The 19,776-nt window shown below is 33.3% G+C and overlaps 1 protein-coding gene across 1 annotated transcript in view; it reads left to right on the forward strand.

Moving 5' to 3' along the window:
* Window positions 1–11,746: 11,746 nt before the first annotated feature.
* LOC149424657 (uncharacterized) overlaps window positions 11,747–19,776 on the forward strand; it is a 97,899-nt gene continuing 89,869 nt past the window's right edge. Inside the window, exons 1-2 of the mRNA XM_089631086.1 lie at window positions 11,747–11,771; window positions 15,227–15,438. Coding sequence (XP_089487212.1) covers window positions 11,747–11,771; window positions 15,227–15,438 — 237 coding nt within the window. The remainder of the gene's footprint in view (window positions 11,772–15,226; window positions 15,439–19,776) is intronic.

Here is a 19,776-nt window from a genome sequence, read left to right on the forward strand (position 1 = left end):
ACAACTTTTCCAAGATTTTCAAGTCCCATCACTAAAAAATACATATACGAAAAATACGCTACTTCAAATCCACAAAGATCTGTATAAGAAGTCACACCATGCCATGGTTCGTGTCGAGAGCAATAGGCAAAATACAATGGGTCGCTTATGGACTCCATTAATGCATACCAGTTTTGCACAACACTATTACACGTACACTGGAGTGGTATGGTTTAATAAATTAACGACTGAGATGAGATTAGAACCGGACTTTAATAAATTTAAAAATAAAATTAACTTCACTACAATAAATAATTTAACGAATTAGAATGACGATGATATCTCACTATATTATTTTATAAATTATTGTATAAAAAAACTAAAATCTCTTCACTTTATATGTTTTTATGATTCTTTTTTTCTTCTATTTACATATGTATGTTAAGTTTTTATTATTTTCCCTTTACACACGAGTTTTAGACTCTTGTAAAGGTAAACATGTTTATTTTTATTGAAATATGTTCTTACTATGTAAATTTAAACATTATACTGTATTTTATAAAATAAATAAAAATATGAAAAAAAAAAAAAAAAAAAAAAACTGTTGCTAAGCAAGTTTGCAATCAGTGATTTTAAAACAAACTGAAGGATGCGAGAAATCAATAAAGAATAGGTAAATTATTTGCAAATATGAACCGAGGAAGTGATGGAAAACTTTGTTTCCACCTAAATAATAAGTGAACTTTAAAAAAAATCATCGCATTTTTTAAAATACATATTTTATTTTATTCATATTTTACTGTAGGTATACATATTGATGGTATTCAGTTGAGGTCAATAGATATTAGACGTGTTTGTAATAAAATCGGTGGCGGTTTGTAGCCAATATCATTAGGAGTTTAATCGGAGATTAAAAAAAGGGAGAATAACATTCCCTCAAACAAATAAAAAAAAATCCGGTGCTGGTTTTTTCCACATTACTCCACCAGAGATTAACGACCTACCCACATAATACAATTCGGCGATTCATTAAAACGTCTGTGGCTAAAGAATTTAATGAAATATGATATCACGTAGGTAACAAAACATCGTTTTAAATAAAAATCATAATTTTGTAAAAACTAACCCTTTCAATAATGACTTATTTTAATAACAACGCAATAATCACAGATAAAAACTACAAATTTGATGTAAGCAAAAATCTTATATGTAGGTGCTGCGCACTCAGGTAGCTAGTAGATTCCCAAGGTTTACAGGTCTACCGTTCTCGCGCCACTAGTATTTTTTGTATGAACCTAAGAAATATGATGGAAGGTTCCATAGGTGCTGATATTCATAGCGCACATATGGGATTTGGCATTCATGTCAGATTCGCTCTTTGGCAGAACGAGTATCATTCGGACGGGTGGATTTAAAAGTCTGGTAACATTTTAATACAATTTTGTCTTATTTCCTTACTTTTTTATGGGGGTTCACTACACAAACGAATTATTTATTAATTATTCTTCACTTTTGGTAAGGATTGAAAATTCAGGAGATTAAAAGCAATAACTGATTTAATTGATCACAAAAATATTGTCAAAATAAATAAAAGCAAATTTTGTGACAGCTGAAAATTCCTTAAGCTAACTTCGAACGCGCTTATTGCGCAGACGGTTGCTAGTGTTAAACATTATATTTATTATTATGGTACTTAAACATGTTACTTCATTCGGAAGTTCTTCTCAAAAGGTTTTTAAGACCAATTGTTATTTCAATAATTTACATCGCATTTAATAAAAATTTTCTGACACCTTTAAAATCTTAAATCAATCATAATTAATAATTATCAAGCAACATTTCGATCCATTATGAATACCAGTCAGATATAATAATAGATAAATATTTTGGTTAATCATTGAAGATAATATTAACAACTCTCAAACGAAAATGTGTGAAAGCTCGGTCGCATCCAGGAGTTGAACCCAAGACCTCAGCCTTGCCGGATTATAATTTGAGATTTTACTCAATAAGTTATTCCATTATCAAAATATTAAATACTTCATTGTTCGGTTCAAATCTTGTGCTTTTAAATACGCTTTGGTTTTGCAAAGTTTGATCTATGCCTAGCGATTTCTATGTATTCGGGAGTAATAAATTTAATTATTTGACTTCTGAAAACGTTCTCAAGTAGGCACCTTTATTCATAGTTTTAGATTGGAAAGTAATACTGATTAAATTTCAATAGAATTATTCATAAATCTTCACGGAGAAATTTCTCAAGTAGTAGAAAAAGATGGTACTTTAGATAAGGAATATTAATCATTTTTACAGAATCTAGAAGGTGGGATCGGATTGCAGATGACTCGGTAGGATTTGAAAAGATTATTTCTTCTACAGCATAAGAATTCAAAATTAAATAATACTTTGAATATTTTAAGATTTATGTGGTTTTGATTCTGCATCGCTTTGGTCATTTGCAAGCATAGAATAAAGAAGACCACAAGAAATGCCTTGTGGACGTGTTTCGCGATGCCAATATTTGGCCAATCGGGCTTAAATTTCCAATACAAAACTGTGTTTCACCATAATAACGAAATTAAAAAGGATAGGAAATCTACGATTTCAAGCGAGTGTAAGTGACAGAGCGCGTGTTAAATGGTTTAGAAACAAAATGTACTAAATCAGTCGCGAAATTTGTTTCCATTAAAATTTGTGGAAAGTATTTAGTTATAGTTTTCTTCTTTATTCTATGACTGCGAGCTAAGTCTTTGTATAAAAATATCCATTAATTTTTTTAATGGATATTTTTATACAAAGACTTAGCTAAAAATATCCATTTGTATAAAAATATCCATTAATTTATAAATAATTTCTTATGCCAATATTACTATTATTTCACAATATATGTTTGGTGATTTAAATCGAAAAAACACCCTCTTTAACAATTTACGTTGGTGTTAATATACGGTGTCTGCTAGGGTGGTTTTGTACCTCTCCAGCATACATACCTCAAAACACTAAGTTAGCACTTTGACCATCTTAAGTCCAGGGCTTTCTAAGTAAAGCTGGGATTAAACTGTTAGTATCAACTAAATTAGGGGTAGTTTACTGAGCTTTGCTGAACAATTATAATATGTAAGTTGTAATTTGACATTGTAAGTTTAAAACAATCCCACCCATAAAGAGCCACAACTTCGTTACGAAAATTTTCTTTGATAAGAACAATTTTTTGCTTCAATCCTCTCTCGATTACTAATTTAAAAATAGTGGGATGACGTTAAAATAGTCAGTCAATTTTAATTTTATATTAATTTGCGGATAGTAAATTGACTGGCGATATCTGTCAGATCGAAGTTTCCATTAAAAATGACACATCTTAAATAAAATACCTACTTAACCCAAAATGACTATACCGTAGGTATATACGAACTTTCATATTCTTTGTTGTTGTTGGTATTTTCTCCATTGTAATTAATTGTAGCTTCAATTTCCTGTTGATTTCATGAGTAAAATACTGTGCATATTAATAAATGTTTAATCTTTTGTTTTTATCTATTCTTTGTTCTTGCAAAATATGCTCAATAAATTTTATCATTTGGGAATTTTATCGTTTTGAATTGGAAAGTAGTAATGATTCAATTCCAATAAAATTAGTCACACATCTTCACGGAAAAGTGCTTCAAGTGGAAGAAGTTGGTATTTGTTTAGATAACGATATGAATCATTTGTTCAGTATCAGGAAAGTGGGATCGGATGGCAGATGACTTGTTTCGATTCGCGAAAGATTTCTTCTCGCGAGATGCACACAGAATTAAAATAGACTAGACCTCCCCTCTACTTCCCCAGTCTTCCATCTCCCTCCTCCCCACCCTTCTCGCCTCCTCGCCTCACGCAGCATCACAGCACAGAAGAGATCTCTCGCCGCTGATATTTACGTACAACCTTTCTATTTTAAAATGCGAATATATTGAGGAGCGGCAGATACATTCTGTTTTCTCATTATGTAAAATGCAGTCACCAACTGCGAGAACCTTGATTTAACGGCGGATAAATCACCAGAAGCATAAGATTATATATTGCATCTATATAACATATCGTGGGCATACTGGTAAAAAACGTTGGAAAGTTGACATTTTGACGTAATAATGCATCAGCATTATAAAGTTATTTATGTTGTATAAACTGACAGATTACATTTTTTTACATAAGGATAAATTTATTTAAACAAATTTACTTTTTTAATTAATTTAAATTAAGCACGACTTACGACGGAAGTTCACAGAATTTGAACATTTCAATGTTGTTTTTCAAGTTCTGTGAAAGTTCTATTCAAAATCTGTTATTATTTTAGTTTTTAAGGAAAACTTAAATTTAAATATGATTTAAGATTTTCACGGCCAAAAGTATTTTTGTTATTTGTTTTTGGGGTGTTATGCCGTGTTGCGCTAACTCATTCTTTAGCCAACGTTTCGGACAGCATTGCAGTGTCCATCATCAGGGCAGATGTGTTATTTAGTTTATTACACTGCAATGCTGTCCGAAACGTTGGCTAAAGAAGGAGTTAGCGCAACACCGCATAAAACCCCAAAAAAAAATAACTTAAATTTAAATTAAGCACGGGACAAACAGCAAACTATAGACGAATTATTTTACAGAATTTGAACAATTCATCAAATTTTAAAGTTGATTTTCCAAGTTCTCATTATTGGCCAATTGTCATACAAAACTGAAATAATAACAGAAATTGAAAATTATCTTTGAAATTTGATTTATTTTTCAAATTCTGTGAAATAAGCCGACCTTAATGACTAGTGGAAAAATTCTATTTGCTTGCATTTTGGAAGTAAATTAAAACCAACAATTCATAATTAAAATTCAAACAGACACAGATGAAAAGATATTCTTAAATGAACACACAGCATGAAATTATATTTCTACATCAACACAAACTGCATTTGAATTAGATAAACAAGTACAAATTTTAAATGCTTGTTTTCTCAAACCAGCGATTATAGGTACGAGTATAACGTTTTTTGCCAGTATACCCACGATATAATGTACAGTAAATTTTCCTGCCAACGTCGTAACATGGAACACTGCACATTAAATAAGCTACGTCTTTTTTTGTTTTGCAAATAAATTAAATGAGAAAAACACATTTAAAATATTTGTGTTTGCAGTTTCCAATGTTTCGAGGTCTTCCACTGATGCGTTAGGTCTCGATGAATCTTTGGAAGTTTTTATTTGAACTGTTTGTGTCAATATTTGAGACCTTGTCCGGAATAGTGTTGTATCTTTTGTATCCAACAATACTCAATCCGAGAAAACATTTTTACGAGCTGAAAAATTATTATTTTAAAATGACGTAAAAACGATGAAAATGTTTTTTTTCTGGTGAGAGAACCAATCATAACTCTGCTACTACTAATTACTATTAAACGTTAGTAATATAAAAATAAACTTTTGATTTGTTCTGTGGAATATATCGTTTTTCCGGAAAAGAGCTCAATTACATTAAAAATAAATTTAAGATATTCGTTCTTTTCCAAGCCGTTATAAAACAAACAAATGTGAGAACATGTTTTTTTTTTGCTTCATGAATGCTATTTACGAGTAGGTACTTGATGTCAAATATGTAAATATTTCTGAAGGTTGAAAATTGTCAATCAATTTTACAAGGTTTCCTGGCGTAAAGTGCACTAACTTCGGGAGGTAATTTTTTACCTTTGGTAAAATATATTTGAGGTGATTCTAGATTGTAAGTGATGGTACAAATAAAAAAGATAAATAATTTTTTTTCAAAATTCCAACGTTTTAAGGTTTTTTTCAGTTAAAAAAGATTGTTGTGCGGAAAAATAACAATGGAATTTATATAAAAAGTTATGTATCTTTATTACTTCTACCATCTATTATATATAATATTGTATTTTGGTTTTTACTTGTTCCTGTGACATAACATCTAGTTTAGGGGATGTTGTGAGGCTCCCAAGTTAGAGCTGTCAAAATAAATTGTTATTGGTCTTGGTTTCGTGCGCTAAAAGAGAGATATTTGTCCCTGACACATTAGTATAGCGCTCAACGGTTCACATTTAATACGGCTTACATTATTACTTTTTTCTAAATAACATTACTTAATCCTAAAAATCCGTGTTGAATAGGAAACTATTATTTTAATCCAAATCATATCAAAGAAATCAAAATGATATCCCAGAGTCGCTAGGGTGGTAAAAATTCCCTTAATTTAAATAAATAATTATAATTGGGCTCACTACTCTGGATAACAATAAGCGCAATGCGACGTTTGGGTTTTTTAATTGATGTACATAAATAGTTGATTATGTTAAATGCTACATCGTGATGCATTAAACCAGGGGTCTCCAAACTTTTCTGCATAAGGGCCACACTGGCTTCTCCACTAAGTCTCAAGTGCCAAAAACTAGCTATATTGAAGGGAAATCGTACCCTCTGAAAATTTCTAGCCACCCCCACCCCTTCAAGATAAAGAAAGATATAATTTAGCAATGATAATACCGATTTTTGTCACCAATCTACATAAAAAATTTCAAGTTACGTCTTCCTATAAATATTCACAGATCAAAATTAACTAATGAGCATTTGAGATCGCTGTTGATAATTTCCATTAATAAACTTTATCCAAAACTGCAAAAAATTATCAGTGGAAAGTTACAGCTAAATAAATCTCATTGATCAAAATTATAATGTTTAATTTCATTATGTGAATTACCTAGGTATGTCACTTATTGTACGTTTTTAGGCCAAATTAACAGTTAAGATAAATTTTTTATTTTTTTTATTTTGTATGATTTACTTAAATTGTAAATTTACTATGTCGGATCGGAATGGTGATGCTCGCGGGTGGTATTGGCCCGTGGGCCGTGGTTTGGTGACCCCTACATCAAACTAATGAACTCTGCGGTACAGGATACTTATGCAATATACAGATAAGTAGGTATGCTGAATATTAGAATTTTTGTAATGCTACCTTTATTTTTGGACGGATTCGAGTTCAGGTGTTAGGCTTGAGAAGTTGTGTCTCCACACGGAGACAACTTACTGATATAAAATATTGCGACTTTATTAAAAATCTGGTCAAAACATTCATGTTTTTGTTAAAAACGGAACTTTGGACCTTTAACGACTAATTTGACAAGTTTCGTGACAAACTGTCGGTAAAATATGTTATGGGGAGGTCGGAACACGAGCTTACAAAAATTATGATATTTTCGCATTTAAAAAAAATAAATTTATTAGAAAAAGTGCAGCCGCGTGAAAACGTGTCAGATATATTCTTAACGTACTGATAGTTTTTAGGAAATGACGTGCCGTCACGTGTTTAGTAGGATTTTAATAAATCGGCCAAACTCATTTTGTGAGAAACCGAAGGTTTACCAATATTCCGGTAATCAAAAACCTAAATCATACAATCTGATAACCATGCATCTAGATGATTCGTTGCCTTGAAAATGAATGTATTTTGATGACAAAAATTCTTCGATAAAATTTAAATTGAATACCTATTTCTTAAGTGAATCAATTCAGATTGCTGTTTCCTTTAGACTTCCAATACCGGAATAATTTAATTATGATGTTTTGCGTTGAAGGAGAAAAAGGAAACATGTAGAGTACGGATTGCTATTTAGATGAAGCCATCTCTGTAGAATCTATTTGATTAAACTCAATCTATGATGCTGGCAGCAAAAATGTTGTTTAATAATATGTTGGCACATATAACGTAGTTTCTAGTTGAACCGTGACAAATTAAATTTGAAATATGCGCCGCGAAAATATTAACATTTTAAGCGTAAATTAGGAATTCTGCGTCGATTAAATTGCTTTACCAGAGATTTGTCAATTTATACAAAATGCTATCCGGCTATACTTGGATCTAGGTTTATCAACTCGTTTTAAATATATTATCTAGATTTGGAATTAACTGTCTATACTTTATCAAATCCTTGCTAAATAAAATAAGATATTTTTCCAATATTTTGAACTTAATTTTGAAAAAAATATATTTATTTTAGAGTATGATGAAATACCTAACATCATAAATTAGTCTATCTACATCATTAATGTGAATAGTACTTGTCTGTTCAAATGTCTCTCTGTTCTGTATAACATCGTCTACTTTGTGTCAAATCTAAACTGAATTTAACATAGTCTCTTTACAATTCCGTGAAGAGCCTAGGAACGCGTCAGTCACTCATACTGCGGTCGGTATAAATCTGCATTACATTGATTGCCATCAAATTGTAATTAACATTGTGACCCATCTGAAATCTATACTCAAGCTTTGTAAGGGGATAGGTCAAGACTGATAAACATTTTGATAAGAGGATTGGAGGAATGTTATCAGGACCAGCCGATTTGTTAAGTTCAAGGGATTTTAATTTAGTTCTAATATCACTTTATTCGAATATGAATTGATTAAAATCGATATTGTTATCATTATTAGTTGACGGAGTGTCTAAAAATGGAGAGTCGATTCATAAACTTTTCTGAATAATTCGGCGAACAGATCAACGACTTTTTGGGGATTATTGCCCATTTTAGGCTGGCCGCATACATACGTTTTCCGTATTCGATTTTCGAATTCGTTTTCCGTATTCGGAATTCCGTGAGACTAGCGCAAACGTTCGTTTTTCTTCATTCGGAATGTATAAACGTCAGTACCAGTGTTGCCAACAAGGGCGATATATCGCCATTTAGGCTACTCAGAGCGAGAATCGGCGCCGAAAGAATCTAAAAGGCGACTGGTCGCCAATTAAGCTACTTCAAAAACATCAATTTTAAACATGTCCCGAAATTCTCTAGCCACCCCCCCCCCCCCATGAAATTTATTTTTCTGGGAACAAATTTTATATTTTCTTGAAATTCTCTAGCCACCCCCCCCCATGAATTTTTTTTATTTTCTGGGGAAAAATTTTATTTTTTTGAAATTCTCTAGCCACCCCCCCCACGAAATTTTTATTTTCACGTAAAAACATCAATTTTAAACATGTCCCACCTAACAGCAAATTCGGCTACTTTACGCTACCTTATGTATGAGAAACGGCGATATTAGTTCAAGATCCGTTGGCAACACTGACTTACTGAACAGAAATTTCCGAACGTTTGCGTCGGCACAAACAAACTGTATGCAATAGCTGCGTTCCGCATGACGTCATTAGGTTTTTTCCATTCGGTTTCTCCGAACGCGCCGGCTCGCATTCGGAACGTGCATAAGGAATTTGTTCCGTTCGGAACTAAAACGAACGTGTGCGGCAGTTAATGTATTTTCTACTGATTCCGTGCATTCGGATGTCCGAATACGGAAAACGAATTCGGAAATCGAATACGGAAAACGTATGTATGCGGCCATCCTTATTATCTAAATACATGTTAGAGGGAATGCCAGATTCATTATTATTGGGCGTTTTTGAAAATTTGTAAATGTTCTGAGGATTGGAAGCCGCTATTTCTTCGCAGTTATCAATGCACTTTAGGTGACATAACTAAAACATCTTGTTAGTAGTCGTTCTTAGTTCAAAAAATTTAGAGGTAGTATTTATAATTTCTTGATGATTTGTACACTTTATGAGCAATGTTTTTGTCTTTAAAATTTTTGATAAGCATTGTTTATAATTTATTAAAATTTATCTACCTTTTCATAGATGTTTTCTCCAATATTCAAAAAGCTCCAATCAGCAGAAGATTAAAGATTAGTAATGAGATTAAAATATGCATTGAAAAGTTCAATTTTGTTGATGTTTATGGATTTTGTATTGTTGTTGAACTGTAACATTCAATTGTTAGTGGGGGGGGGGGGTGATACCTATCGATTGGAAGAATAGTATCAGCAGATGCGGATACTTTTACAGAAGAAGAGTTGGTAAATAGATCGAGAAGACGAGAGTCAACATTTTATACATTGTCCCGTTGTTTAGTTCTCAGTCCGCGCACGTTTTGGTAAAATATTTTTATTTTTACTTTCAGTTTTTTTGGTGCGTTTTTACGAATGATAGATTGTTGTTTATATATGTGATAGTGATGAAGTTTTTCGTTTTTCTAATTCAGTTCGAATGTTCAATTATTCTTAACGCTGAAGAAATTATAGATCCTGGTATATACGGATATGGTTTTTCAATATGATTTACAGCTCTGTTAAGAACCAAGGACTGAGGGAAAGGATATACCATTCCAGAAACATTATTATCATAGAATCCCGTCTGACTTCAGGATCGAGCATTGAAGACCATTGGAGAAAGATACTTGCTCCCACAATCTCAGATCCGATGGATTCCCGTGCTTCTCTGCTTTAACTTAATTTCATGTTCTATTTAATTTTTTAATTTATTAATCTCTTTTTATTTATTTTACTGTATGTAAATATTATTTGTACTTATATCCTCTATGGGATGTGTGGGATTGCACTAACCTCCCCACATCCTGAAATAAAGAATTATTATTATTAATAAATGTTTTTTGCTTAGTAATATTTTTGGCCATTTCACTTCCGAAAACTCAACTTTTATTCCTCTTGGTTTGTCAACGTTTCTTCTAAATTTTTAGGTCAAGGTTTATTGTCGACATATTGATATCGGAGATAATTTTCTTGATAGATGCTATGTCGCTTTTTATTGATTCTGTCTGAAATCAAGATATAGTCTTAGGAATGTTGTGAATTATCAGATTTTTATCTCTAACTTTGTTCCTTCGTTTCAGCGAGGATTTCGCAGACGATTTGAGTATGTGAAACAGATGGGGTGCGCACATTTGGGGTTGCATTTTTATGAGCCCTTAATTCGCCCTTGAGATTCGCCATTTTAACAGCCCATTTGGCCAATTGTTCCTAATATGTCATTGGTTGTAGGAATTATTTTGGCGATATTTTCTTTGTTGATTTTTTACTAGGGTCCATGATTATGTTAGTCAATAAGTTAATTATGAATGGAGTTGAATTAACGAAGCTCTTAGATTTAAATAAATCCCGGTGAGTTGAATCCGTCCGGGCCAGTGAAATTTAATTTGTTCGGGCTTGTAGAAACGAAAGTAGTTCAAATACAACACGTTGTGGATAAAGAAAGACCTTTGAGGAATTTACATATATGCGGACTGCCAGTACATTTTAAGCTAGTATTTTAATTCAGTATCGCCTAGCCTCTTCTTAAGGATGTAAGGTTAGCCTTCACATCGTCCAGTCATTTTAGTTTATTTTAGGTCTCCCAACAATAATTCAATTTATCTTTATTCTATGTTCAACTACATACTCTAGCCAGATATATTTTATCCGTGGCCTGTGTAGCCATTCCAATCTTCTTGTAAAATAAGGTTCTTGAACAAAATTCCATGGTTCTTAGATGTGTAAGCCAAACACCTTCTCTTACATGGCTCAAAAGATTTCAATTATATCATACCATCCAATACTCTCTAGCTCAGCACCTTTTCGATGAGTGTTCTACTACCAAAAGATCAATTTCAAGGATTCTCCATAGTGTCGTTAAAATAATTTTTTTAAACTTGAATGGTCGTCACAGTTGACCGCGCTAATAATTGCACTACTGCCGAAACATCGAGATTTATTTTTTGTTTTCTGTTTATTCTGGGTATCTGCAGGTATTTCGAAGTGATATTTTTCTTTTGCTTACTTATGCGTAAGCTGGAACTCGCTATGTTATAACAGCGTTGACGGGCGAGGGCCTTCGGAATGCTAATATAATGTAAAAGCTTCTTTTCCTTTTTATGTGTTACTCTCGGCAACTTAACTTAGTCACTCGCTATAATCATGTCCCGAGAATGTTTCTCAGAAGGTAAACTTTAGCTCATCCATCACGAACAAGTTTTCTTTTGGAAAGATAATATGTGAAATGTGAAGCTAAAATTTTACAAAAATATCACATTTATCTTATAACCAGTTGGAATTACGATGATAGTAAAAATTAATGATTAATAATCACTTCTTCTTCGTATTGTACACCAAATTTCGAAGCTCTTTGTACAATGTTCGAGTTTTTATGACTTGCTAGCGCAGACCCGTGAAAAATCATTAAAAAAATAATACTTACCGTAAAAAATTGTTCCAAAAAATTTAAATAAAAAAAATGTTATTGCCATTAGCGTGCATCGAAACCCGATCAGCTACTTGGAAGGCAACTATCCTGACTATTAAAATACTAACGATTTTTAGAAGGGCGGCATAAATTCATCATATTTATGTTTTATGTAATTACTGAAAATAAAATAATTATGTATATTTTAATATTGAAATGTTACGTACATCACTTAATATCTGAAATTATATTGCGTAACAATATTTTCTTTTCTGAGAACGTATATTCTTTAACGAACGATGATCCTTGTGATCTTTAAAATATGCCCATCATTATTATCCACACGTTGTAAAATATTCTGAAATACAATTACTTCTTGGTTAACTTATTATTTATTTTATTTGGTAAAATATTTTTTACATTTCAAAGTTTTACAGTAATGTTGGCCTCACTGGGTGGCTTGCCCGTGCTGAGGCCTTCATTTTATTCTCATTAGGTAGAATTATTTCTAGATTTAATTATTTCAGTGAACTCTAGAAAGCATACTAAACTACGCCAACAACAGTAGCAATTTTATTAAAATATTAAAATTATTAGGTCGAGGATGAAATTAGTTTATTAGGAATCTTTTTATCAAGTCATTTACCATCTACCACGCCTTTGCACCGTTGAGGTAGGCAGATATGATGAGTCTAGGACGTCAATTTGTGTAGCGCCCTTGAGTTGATTTTTTACTAAAGCGGCGGCGCTATAAAAATTATAATATTATAATTTTTATTATTAATGACACACGACGCCCCTGCTTCGTTATCTTTAATACATTGTATCGTATATGCGCTTTTATTATTAAGAATATATTATGTTTTCAAATGCCATGTATTCCGGGGAGTATTTTATTTTAATAAATCTTTATTTATCCACTTGTAAAGCACACATTTTCACAATCGTTTGTTTGTTCTTTCGCTTTTCGTATTGAAACTATCTAAGGGTGCGTATAAACTCGCGAAATGCCGAAATTAACCAAGACCGATAAACGAAGCAACTGCGTATTTTCTCATGTCTATCAGCAACACAAGCGTTCATTTCTTAATCACGTTCACTACGTTGATTTATTTGTTCATATTCTCCATAAAATGGCTATGCATCAATATTTTATGGAAGAGATCACAAATTTGAGGTGCTTATAAGTATAACAGATGTGGGGGGCAGTTTTGCCATTTTGTGACATATCAAAAGATAGTTGCTAAACTATCTGTAAGTGACGTTGAAAATGTCGATGGTCAATGAAGAATAGCTAAGCAACTGAGTCGTTCTGTTGATTGGCGCGTTCTGATCTTTCGGAGTATGGAAGAGTACATGGGTTCTTCCACGAATGTACTTGTTATATCAGCCATGCATTATTTTATTATGCGGTATTTGCCCGAATCCATTTCAAACGCGGACTTCTTTTCACTTCCTTCAGTGTCCTAGTACCTCGTCCGTTTACCATTTTATAATTATGATCGAAAAGTGAAATGTATATAAACCAACCTTAGAGTCGGTCGTTTAATCAGCCAGTCAGCAATACATACACTCTTTCTCTACAAGCCCATAACATATCCCAAATTGTAGAGTCCCACCGGCTCCAAGCAGTTTTTGAACACATTATTAAGAAACTTTGTTGAATATTTCGACTTGGCCCAATTCGAAACCAATAAAAGCTCTGCAACGCAGCCTCCAATCAGGTTACGCAGATTTCCAGTTCACATCCGGGTCAGTCTACATGGCGTCGCGGCTTCCGGCGGCAGATAACGGCAGAAGGGGTGGGGCCTCCACACCATCCCAATCACACCACCCCGACCACACAGCCGAGATCCCCTAACCACGCGATTCTCCTTAAGACAAGGGACGGACACGTCTCGAGTGTGTGGTTTTCTCAGACTTGCTTGTGGTCAGAATGAACTGGATGTCTAGTCGAACTTAATTACTTACAATGTCCCTGTTTACAATATTCATGCGCCTTAGTGGCATTGATGTAGGCATGCCGTCAAACTATTCCGACGATTAATTATTGACGTTTTTCAAGTATTTTATTATTCAGTTTCAATATTACACACGTTGTGAAATGGTTTTTAATTTGTTATAAAACAAATGTACTTGTAGGAACTGTTTTCAATTTTGTATATACATTAAAAACGACATAGAAAGCAAATTAAATACTTTAATTCGCCTCGGCACTGGCCCCCCAGTGAGGACTCATGATATTTTGTATGTACAATGTTTTATGGAGTCGCAAAAAAAATCTGCATTGTTTATTCCAGAACTTTAATGACGATTTCATGGTTAAAATAATTTTCAAGGTTAGAATTCGCCAGCCAATCACAGGGCGTTTGAGGGTCTCAAAGTTTGAATCGTGATGATTAAATGACGATTTATTAATTCTACGTGTAATACAATAAAATTTATATCTTCAGAATCAGCGTTTGTCAATCTGTGACTATGGGTTTTTTAAGCTATATTTTAATTTTTTTACTATAAATATTTTTCACTAATGTTCCTTATTATGACAAATTGCCATACGCCATAGTATTTTAATCCTATCGACAGGTTCGCGTTTTGACGTTATTTTATTTATAAAATACTTAGCACAGACCAGTGGAAAGCCACGGGATATTATAATTTAAATTTAGAAAAATGCAATCAGAACAATTTTCTCTTCAAAAATCATAGGTAGGTAATTCACGCAAGCGCCCAATTAAACCCAAGAATGTCCATTGTATGAATGGCGTTTAAGCCATATCTAGGGCGAGGAGAAATCGCCTGGCAGTCATCTTGCATGACAAACGTTTGAACTGATTTATACGCAAAGTAGTGAGAAAAGGAACGGGAAACATCATTGAAAAATTAACGTAGGTTTTCAATACATCTCCCCCCTCAACACGCGTCTTCAAATTGTACTCTAATATCTCTGTCCACGGCTTCTATGACAAAATTTTGGAATGATTTATACGCAAGGTATATTTTTAATGCAATTACAATGGCTTATGATTTTTTTAGTTATTTTATGAGACATGGAATGTAATATCTTATTTAAAAAATTAAGTAGATTTTTGGGTTTTCATGCATTCATTTATTCCCCCTCACGGCTATGGCTTATTAGGTCCATGTAATGATAGTATATATTTTTAGCAATGACCATTTGGAAGACATTCAAGAAGTAATTATTTTGTCCACAGTGGGAGCTCATTTGAAGGACAGTGGCAGAACGGCAAGCGGCACGGCCTGGGGGTGGAGGCCCGGGGGCGCTGGCTGTACCGCGGCGAGTGGACGCAGGGCTTCAAGGGGCGCTACGGGGTGCGCCAGAGTGCCACCAGCCACGCCCAGTACGAGGGCACGTGGGCCAATGGCCTGCAGGATGGATACGGTTCGGAGACCTACGCTGATGGCGGTAAGTCATTCCCTCTGTTTATTTTTCACGCGCAATTGCATATTGTTGCAATAAGCATTATAATTTCACCAAATATGTTGTGAAGCTGACATTATGTCAAAATACACTACTGTTTTTAAATTAGCGACCAAATATATCAAATTCACGAATGACATATAATGCAGATATTCCTGTAAGGAAAAATACAAGCACGCAAAAAACACTTATTCATCAGGCCATACAATTTTGTAACGAAGAAATGAAGTTTGTTACATATCTCTGCCTATCCCCGTGGAGAAATGGCGTTAGGTTAGTTGGTTAGATTATATTAAATTACTTTTATTTTTATGCAAGTGAAATATCATATATTTTATTGTTAACGCCCTTTTTAGGGGCTTTTACATATGTATAGAAAAAATTACACTGTTTTTTTTCTTTCATTTTATATACATCTGTATTGCCCCAGCAACAATCTTTTTTTACTTATTTAATGATAAATTGAAGATGTTAACGTATTTCGTCAATCACTTAAAAAAACTTTACCCTTTAACGTGTGACGTATTTAGAAGGAGAAATCTCTGAACAGGATTATTTTTGCAATATACGTCCCCCCTGAACGTTCGGACTTCTAATTTCTACAAATCGCAAAAACTTTGTTTTCAGAAAAATACATATTAGTTATTCGTTATTATTCATTAAATACCCATTTTCAGATATTGTGAAGTATGAACGAAATTGATAACCGCTTGTCCCCGATTGACTTGGATCTGGGTGCAAAGTTTAAATGCGGTGAAAATCCACTTTGTGTTGCATTTCCACAGGGCGATGCCACATTGCGGAGATGGTACGTCCCGTTTATATCGATCGCAGCTTCTCCGTAGGCCACGGCCGTCCCCGAGAGATGAAACCACCTCCGGGCAAAAAAAAAAACTTAACAAACCCACCAATCAAAGCATTTAACTTCCAAACGAACTGCACCTTTTCAGTAAGGATAGTCATTTTACTAGCAGCATGCATTTTATTTCGTCGGGAATAGTTGTAGATTTAATTTTACGTCTCTTTTGAACTTGCTGCGGATGCATGTTGCCTTCTTGCTCGCTCCGTATGGACCACGAGATGGTTGGCTCCGTTTTCTTTTACGTAAACTTTTTTTTGTATTGTGTCGAAAGTTTTTACAGATGCAGTTAGTTTAAACGAAAAAGATGTCAGATTACACTTCTAACTCTAAATTATTTATTTATTTACGCCCAAAGTGAGCTTTATACGTTTAACATTTTTTATCAGTACGCAGATTGAGATGCTCAGGTGTAAACCATGTTAACTGACTTTTTTTGCAAAAATTGTTTTTTTAGTGAAAATTGTGTTTTCTGGTGTCTTCTTTCACTGGAGATAACGCTCGTAGTTGTAACACTGTTTTAATGGACGATTTGACATATGTAATGTATGGTATCCGACATACTGTTTCAAGTAAATAATGGTAAGTGAAGCAAATGGCGTATAGCTGACACATACTATGTTCTGTGTCATTACAATGAATGGGTGAAGTAATTGCAAACATTTTAAATTCTCTGTATTCTTTCGAAGGTGTTAAGTGTAGCAGATACCATGTTTTCGGCTGAACACAACAACCCAAACTCTTCAAGTAAGGAAGATATGATCATGAATAGATATGAATGCATTTCAAACCGGTTTCATGAAAAGCATGTTAAGTGTTTTTAATTAACACGTTCTAAAGCTACAACTATGCTTCATTTAAAAGGCTTTTAATGCTATCTACAGGCACTTGCCTTTGTTTACGTTAAAATGTTGTTATTTCATTTCACGTTATCGATTACATCTTCTGTGATTCACGTGAATTCAGATGATTAATCGTGGATGAAAAATTAACTAACATCAATTTCGCTATCAATATACGTACGTATATTTTGCATCGGTATATTTATCCTTTTTTGAACTTATTAGATTTGAAACATATATACCATGAATCAGTTCTTGTGTTCCTGTATGTAAAGGATGGTAACTAACTTGTTTTTCCATTTTTCAAGTTTAATTGTTTTTTTTTTCAAATTATATTACTTGAGTGAACACAATATTGTATTGTCGTATACAGTAAATTTAATAAAAATAAAATAGACTCAATATATCCCAAAACTTAGTGTTAACATGGTATACGCTCGATCAGCTCAAATATGTAATACAGTAATGTAGTAATAATATAAATTTAATTCCAAATAAAAACTTTACAATGAAAAGTTATTAAAAATATGGACGGTAGAATAAAAAAAAAAAAATATATTTTTTTTTTGAATGATCATTTTTACAGTTTCCAAAAAAAATTAACGTTGCCCTTGTCGCCATTTATTATTTTTTTGGGTTGGGAATTTTCCTTTAGCTAACATTTCGTACAGCGTTACTGTGCCTATCATCATGGCAGATATGTCGATTTTGTTGAATTACGAAGGCAATTGAAATACAAAAAAACCCCATTAATATTAACAAAGACTATTGTCTTGGCTTAAGAAATCGTTCTTGGTATCAGGTTATTCACATTTATACACTTAACCACAAATTACACAACTGCCTTGAGAATGGATGCTGTAACGCTGTCCGAAATGTTGGCTTTAAAAAATATATATATGTAAATCGTACAAGAGACCCAAATGCTCCAAACCGTCTGAAGCTACCCTACTAGCTAGATTATGGCATACCCAACCCCAATTGGGTATGCCATAATCTCACTGGCGGAAGAGGAAGGTGTGGAAGTACATGGGTGTTCAGATTTTGTCATCAAACACAGCCAAAGTCGTTTATTTATTTTATTGATACACGATTTAGAGAGTACATGTGGTTTTTTTGTGATATTTCACACTCCATGCTAGGGATGACCCTGTATTATGGCGGGTGAATTTTACAGTTTTGCGGACATAAAATCTATACATTACTATAATATAAAAAAGAAAAATGATGTATGGCTAAATTGGGTTGCAAGAAGAGGATGGAGAAGTTAGAGAATTATAAGAAAATGAAAAATTATTAGTAAATAGATCACCCTAATTAATTATGTACATACTATACCGCTAAGTTAGAGAATAAGGATATATTACAAGCGACGTTTCAATTCAGAATGGTGATCTTACACCAGGGTGATTCTGAGAGTATCTTCCACTCTTGAACGTGCCACCAATATACTAAATATTATTTTTAATGAGAAAAGTGTGATATAACACAAATTAATCGAATAATATATACTTGCGCACACCAGGATTTGAACCCGTTACCTCGTAAAGGAGGAGGGTGAAGCGCACCACGGCATAAAAAAATAATTCACGATAATGACTCAATAACTTAGGCTAGTTTGGCTAGAAGGTCGGAAAGGGTAATAATATGAATCATACGCGTTGTTTGCTTTTTAGTCTGAAATAGCCGTTGAAACACAATACATGCCAAGCACCAAGTGAATCATTCTCCATTATACCGAATGTACAACACACCTTTTGCTAATACTAATGGAGGGAAATAATTATGCCGAGTCAGTGGACATTTTCAATTTATTATTGCTTTAATACTACGATTCTGTTTTTTCGATCTAATTTATTTATTAGTAGGTAAATATTTATTTGGTAAAAATAAATAGTGTTATCAGATTCGTAATTTAGCTGGAGTACAGGCAGGGGCAGAAAATGAGCTGTAATTGATATGTTTGAGTGAAGACTATGGCTTTTACACTCACGACAAACATAATAATGTACTTTAAAGTATCTAAAGGTATAATTTTAAAAATATATGTTTTTGGTTGTAATATATTATTATTAGGCTAAAACATCGTTATACAAAAAAACTCCAGTTTCAAAAATATATAGGGTTTTTCAATAAGAGGTGTTATTTTGAATAGCCCGTTATTTCAGTAGATGTTACTTTTGAAGCTGTCATTTTTTGACATTTGACATAAGAAACTACGCCATTAATAAAAATGGAACGATACACGCTTCAACAACGCATTGAAATTATTAAAATTCACTTGAGTGAATCAAATGCAAATCATCTTGAGTGATGAGGCCCATTTCCACCTTGGTGGTTTCGTCAACAAGCAAAATTGTTGCATCAAACCCAATAATTATTGTTGAAAAGCCTTTTTATCTTCAACGTGTGACTGTTTGTTGCGGTCCATGGTCCGGCGGAGTCATTGGACCTTACTTTTTCGAAAATGAGGCTGGAGCAACAGTTACGGTGAATGGATTGCGCTATCGAGAGATGATTAGTGATTTTTTATGGCCAAAATTGAATGGTATTGATCTGTACAACGTTTAATTTCAACAAGACGGCTACACAAGCAACAAAACCATTGATCTTTTACGATTG

This window comes from Hesperophylax consimilis, chromosome 4, assembly GCF_061612785.1.
Source record: "Hesperophylax consimilis isolate HC1 chromosome 4, BYU_Hcon_1.0, whole genome shotgun sequence".
NCBI classification, from domain to species: Eukaryota; Metazoa; Arthropoda; class Insecta; order Trichoptera; family Limnephilidae; genus Hesperophylax; species Hesperophylax consimilis.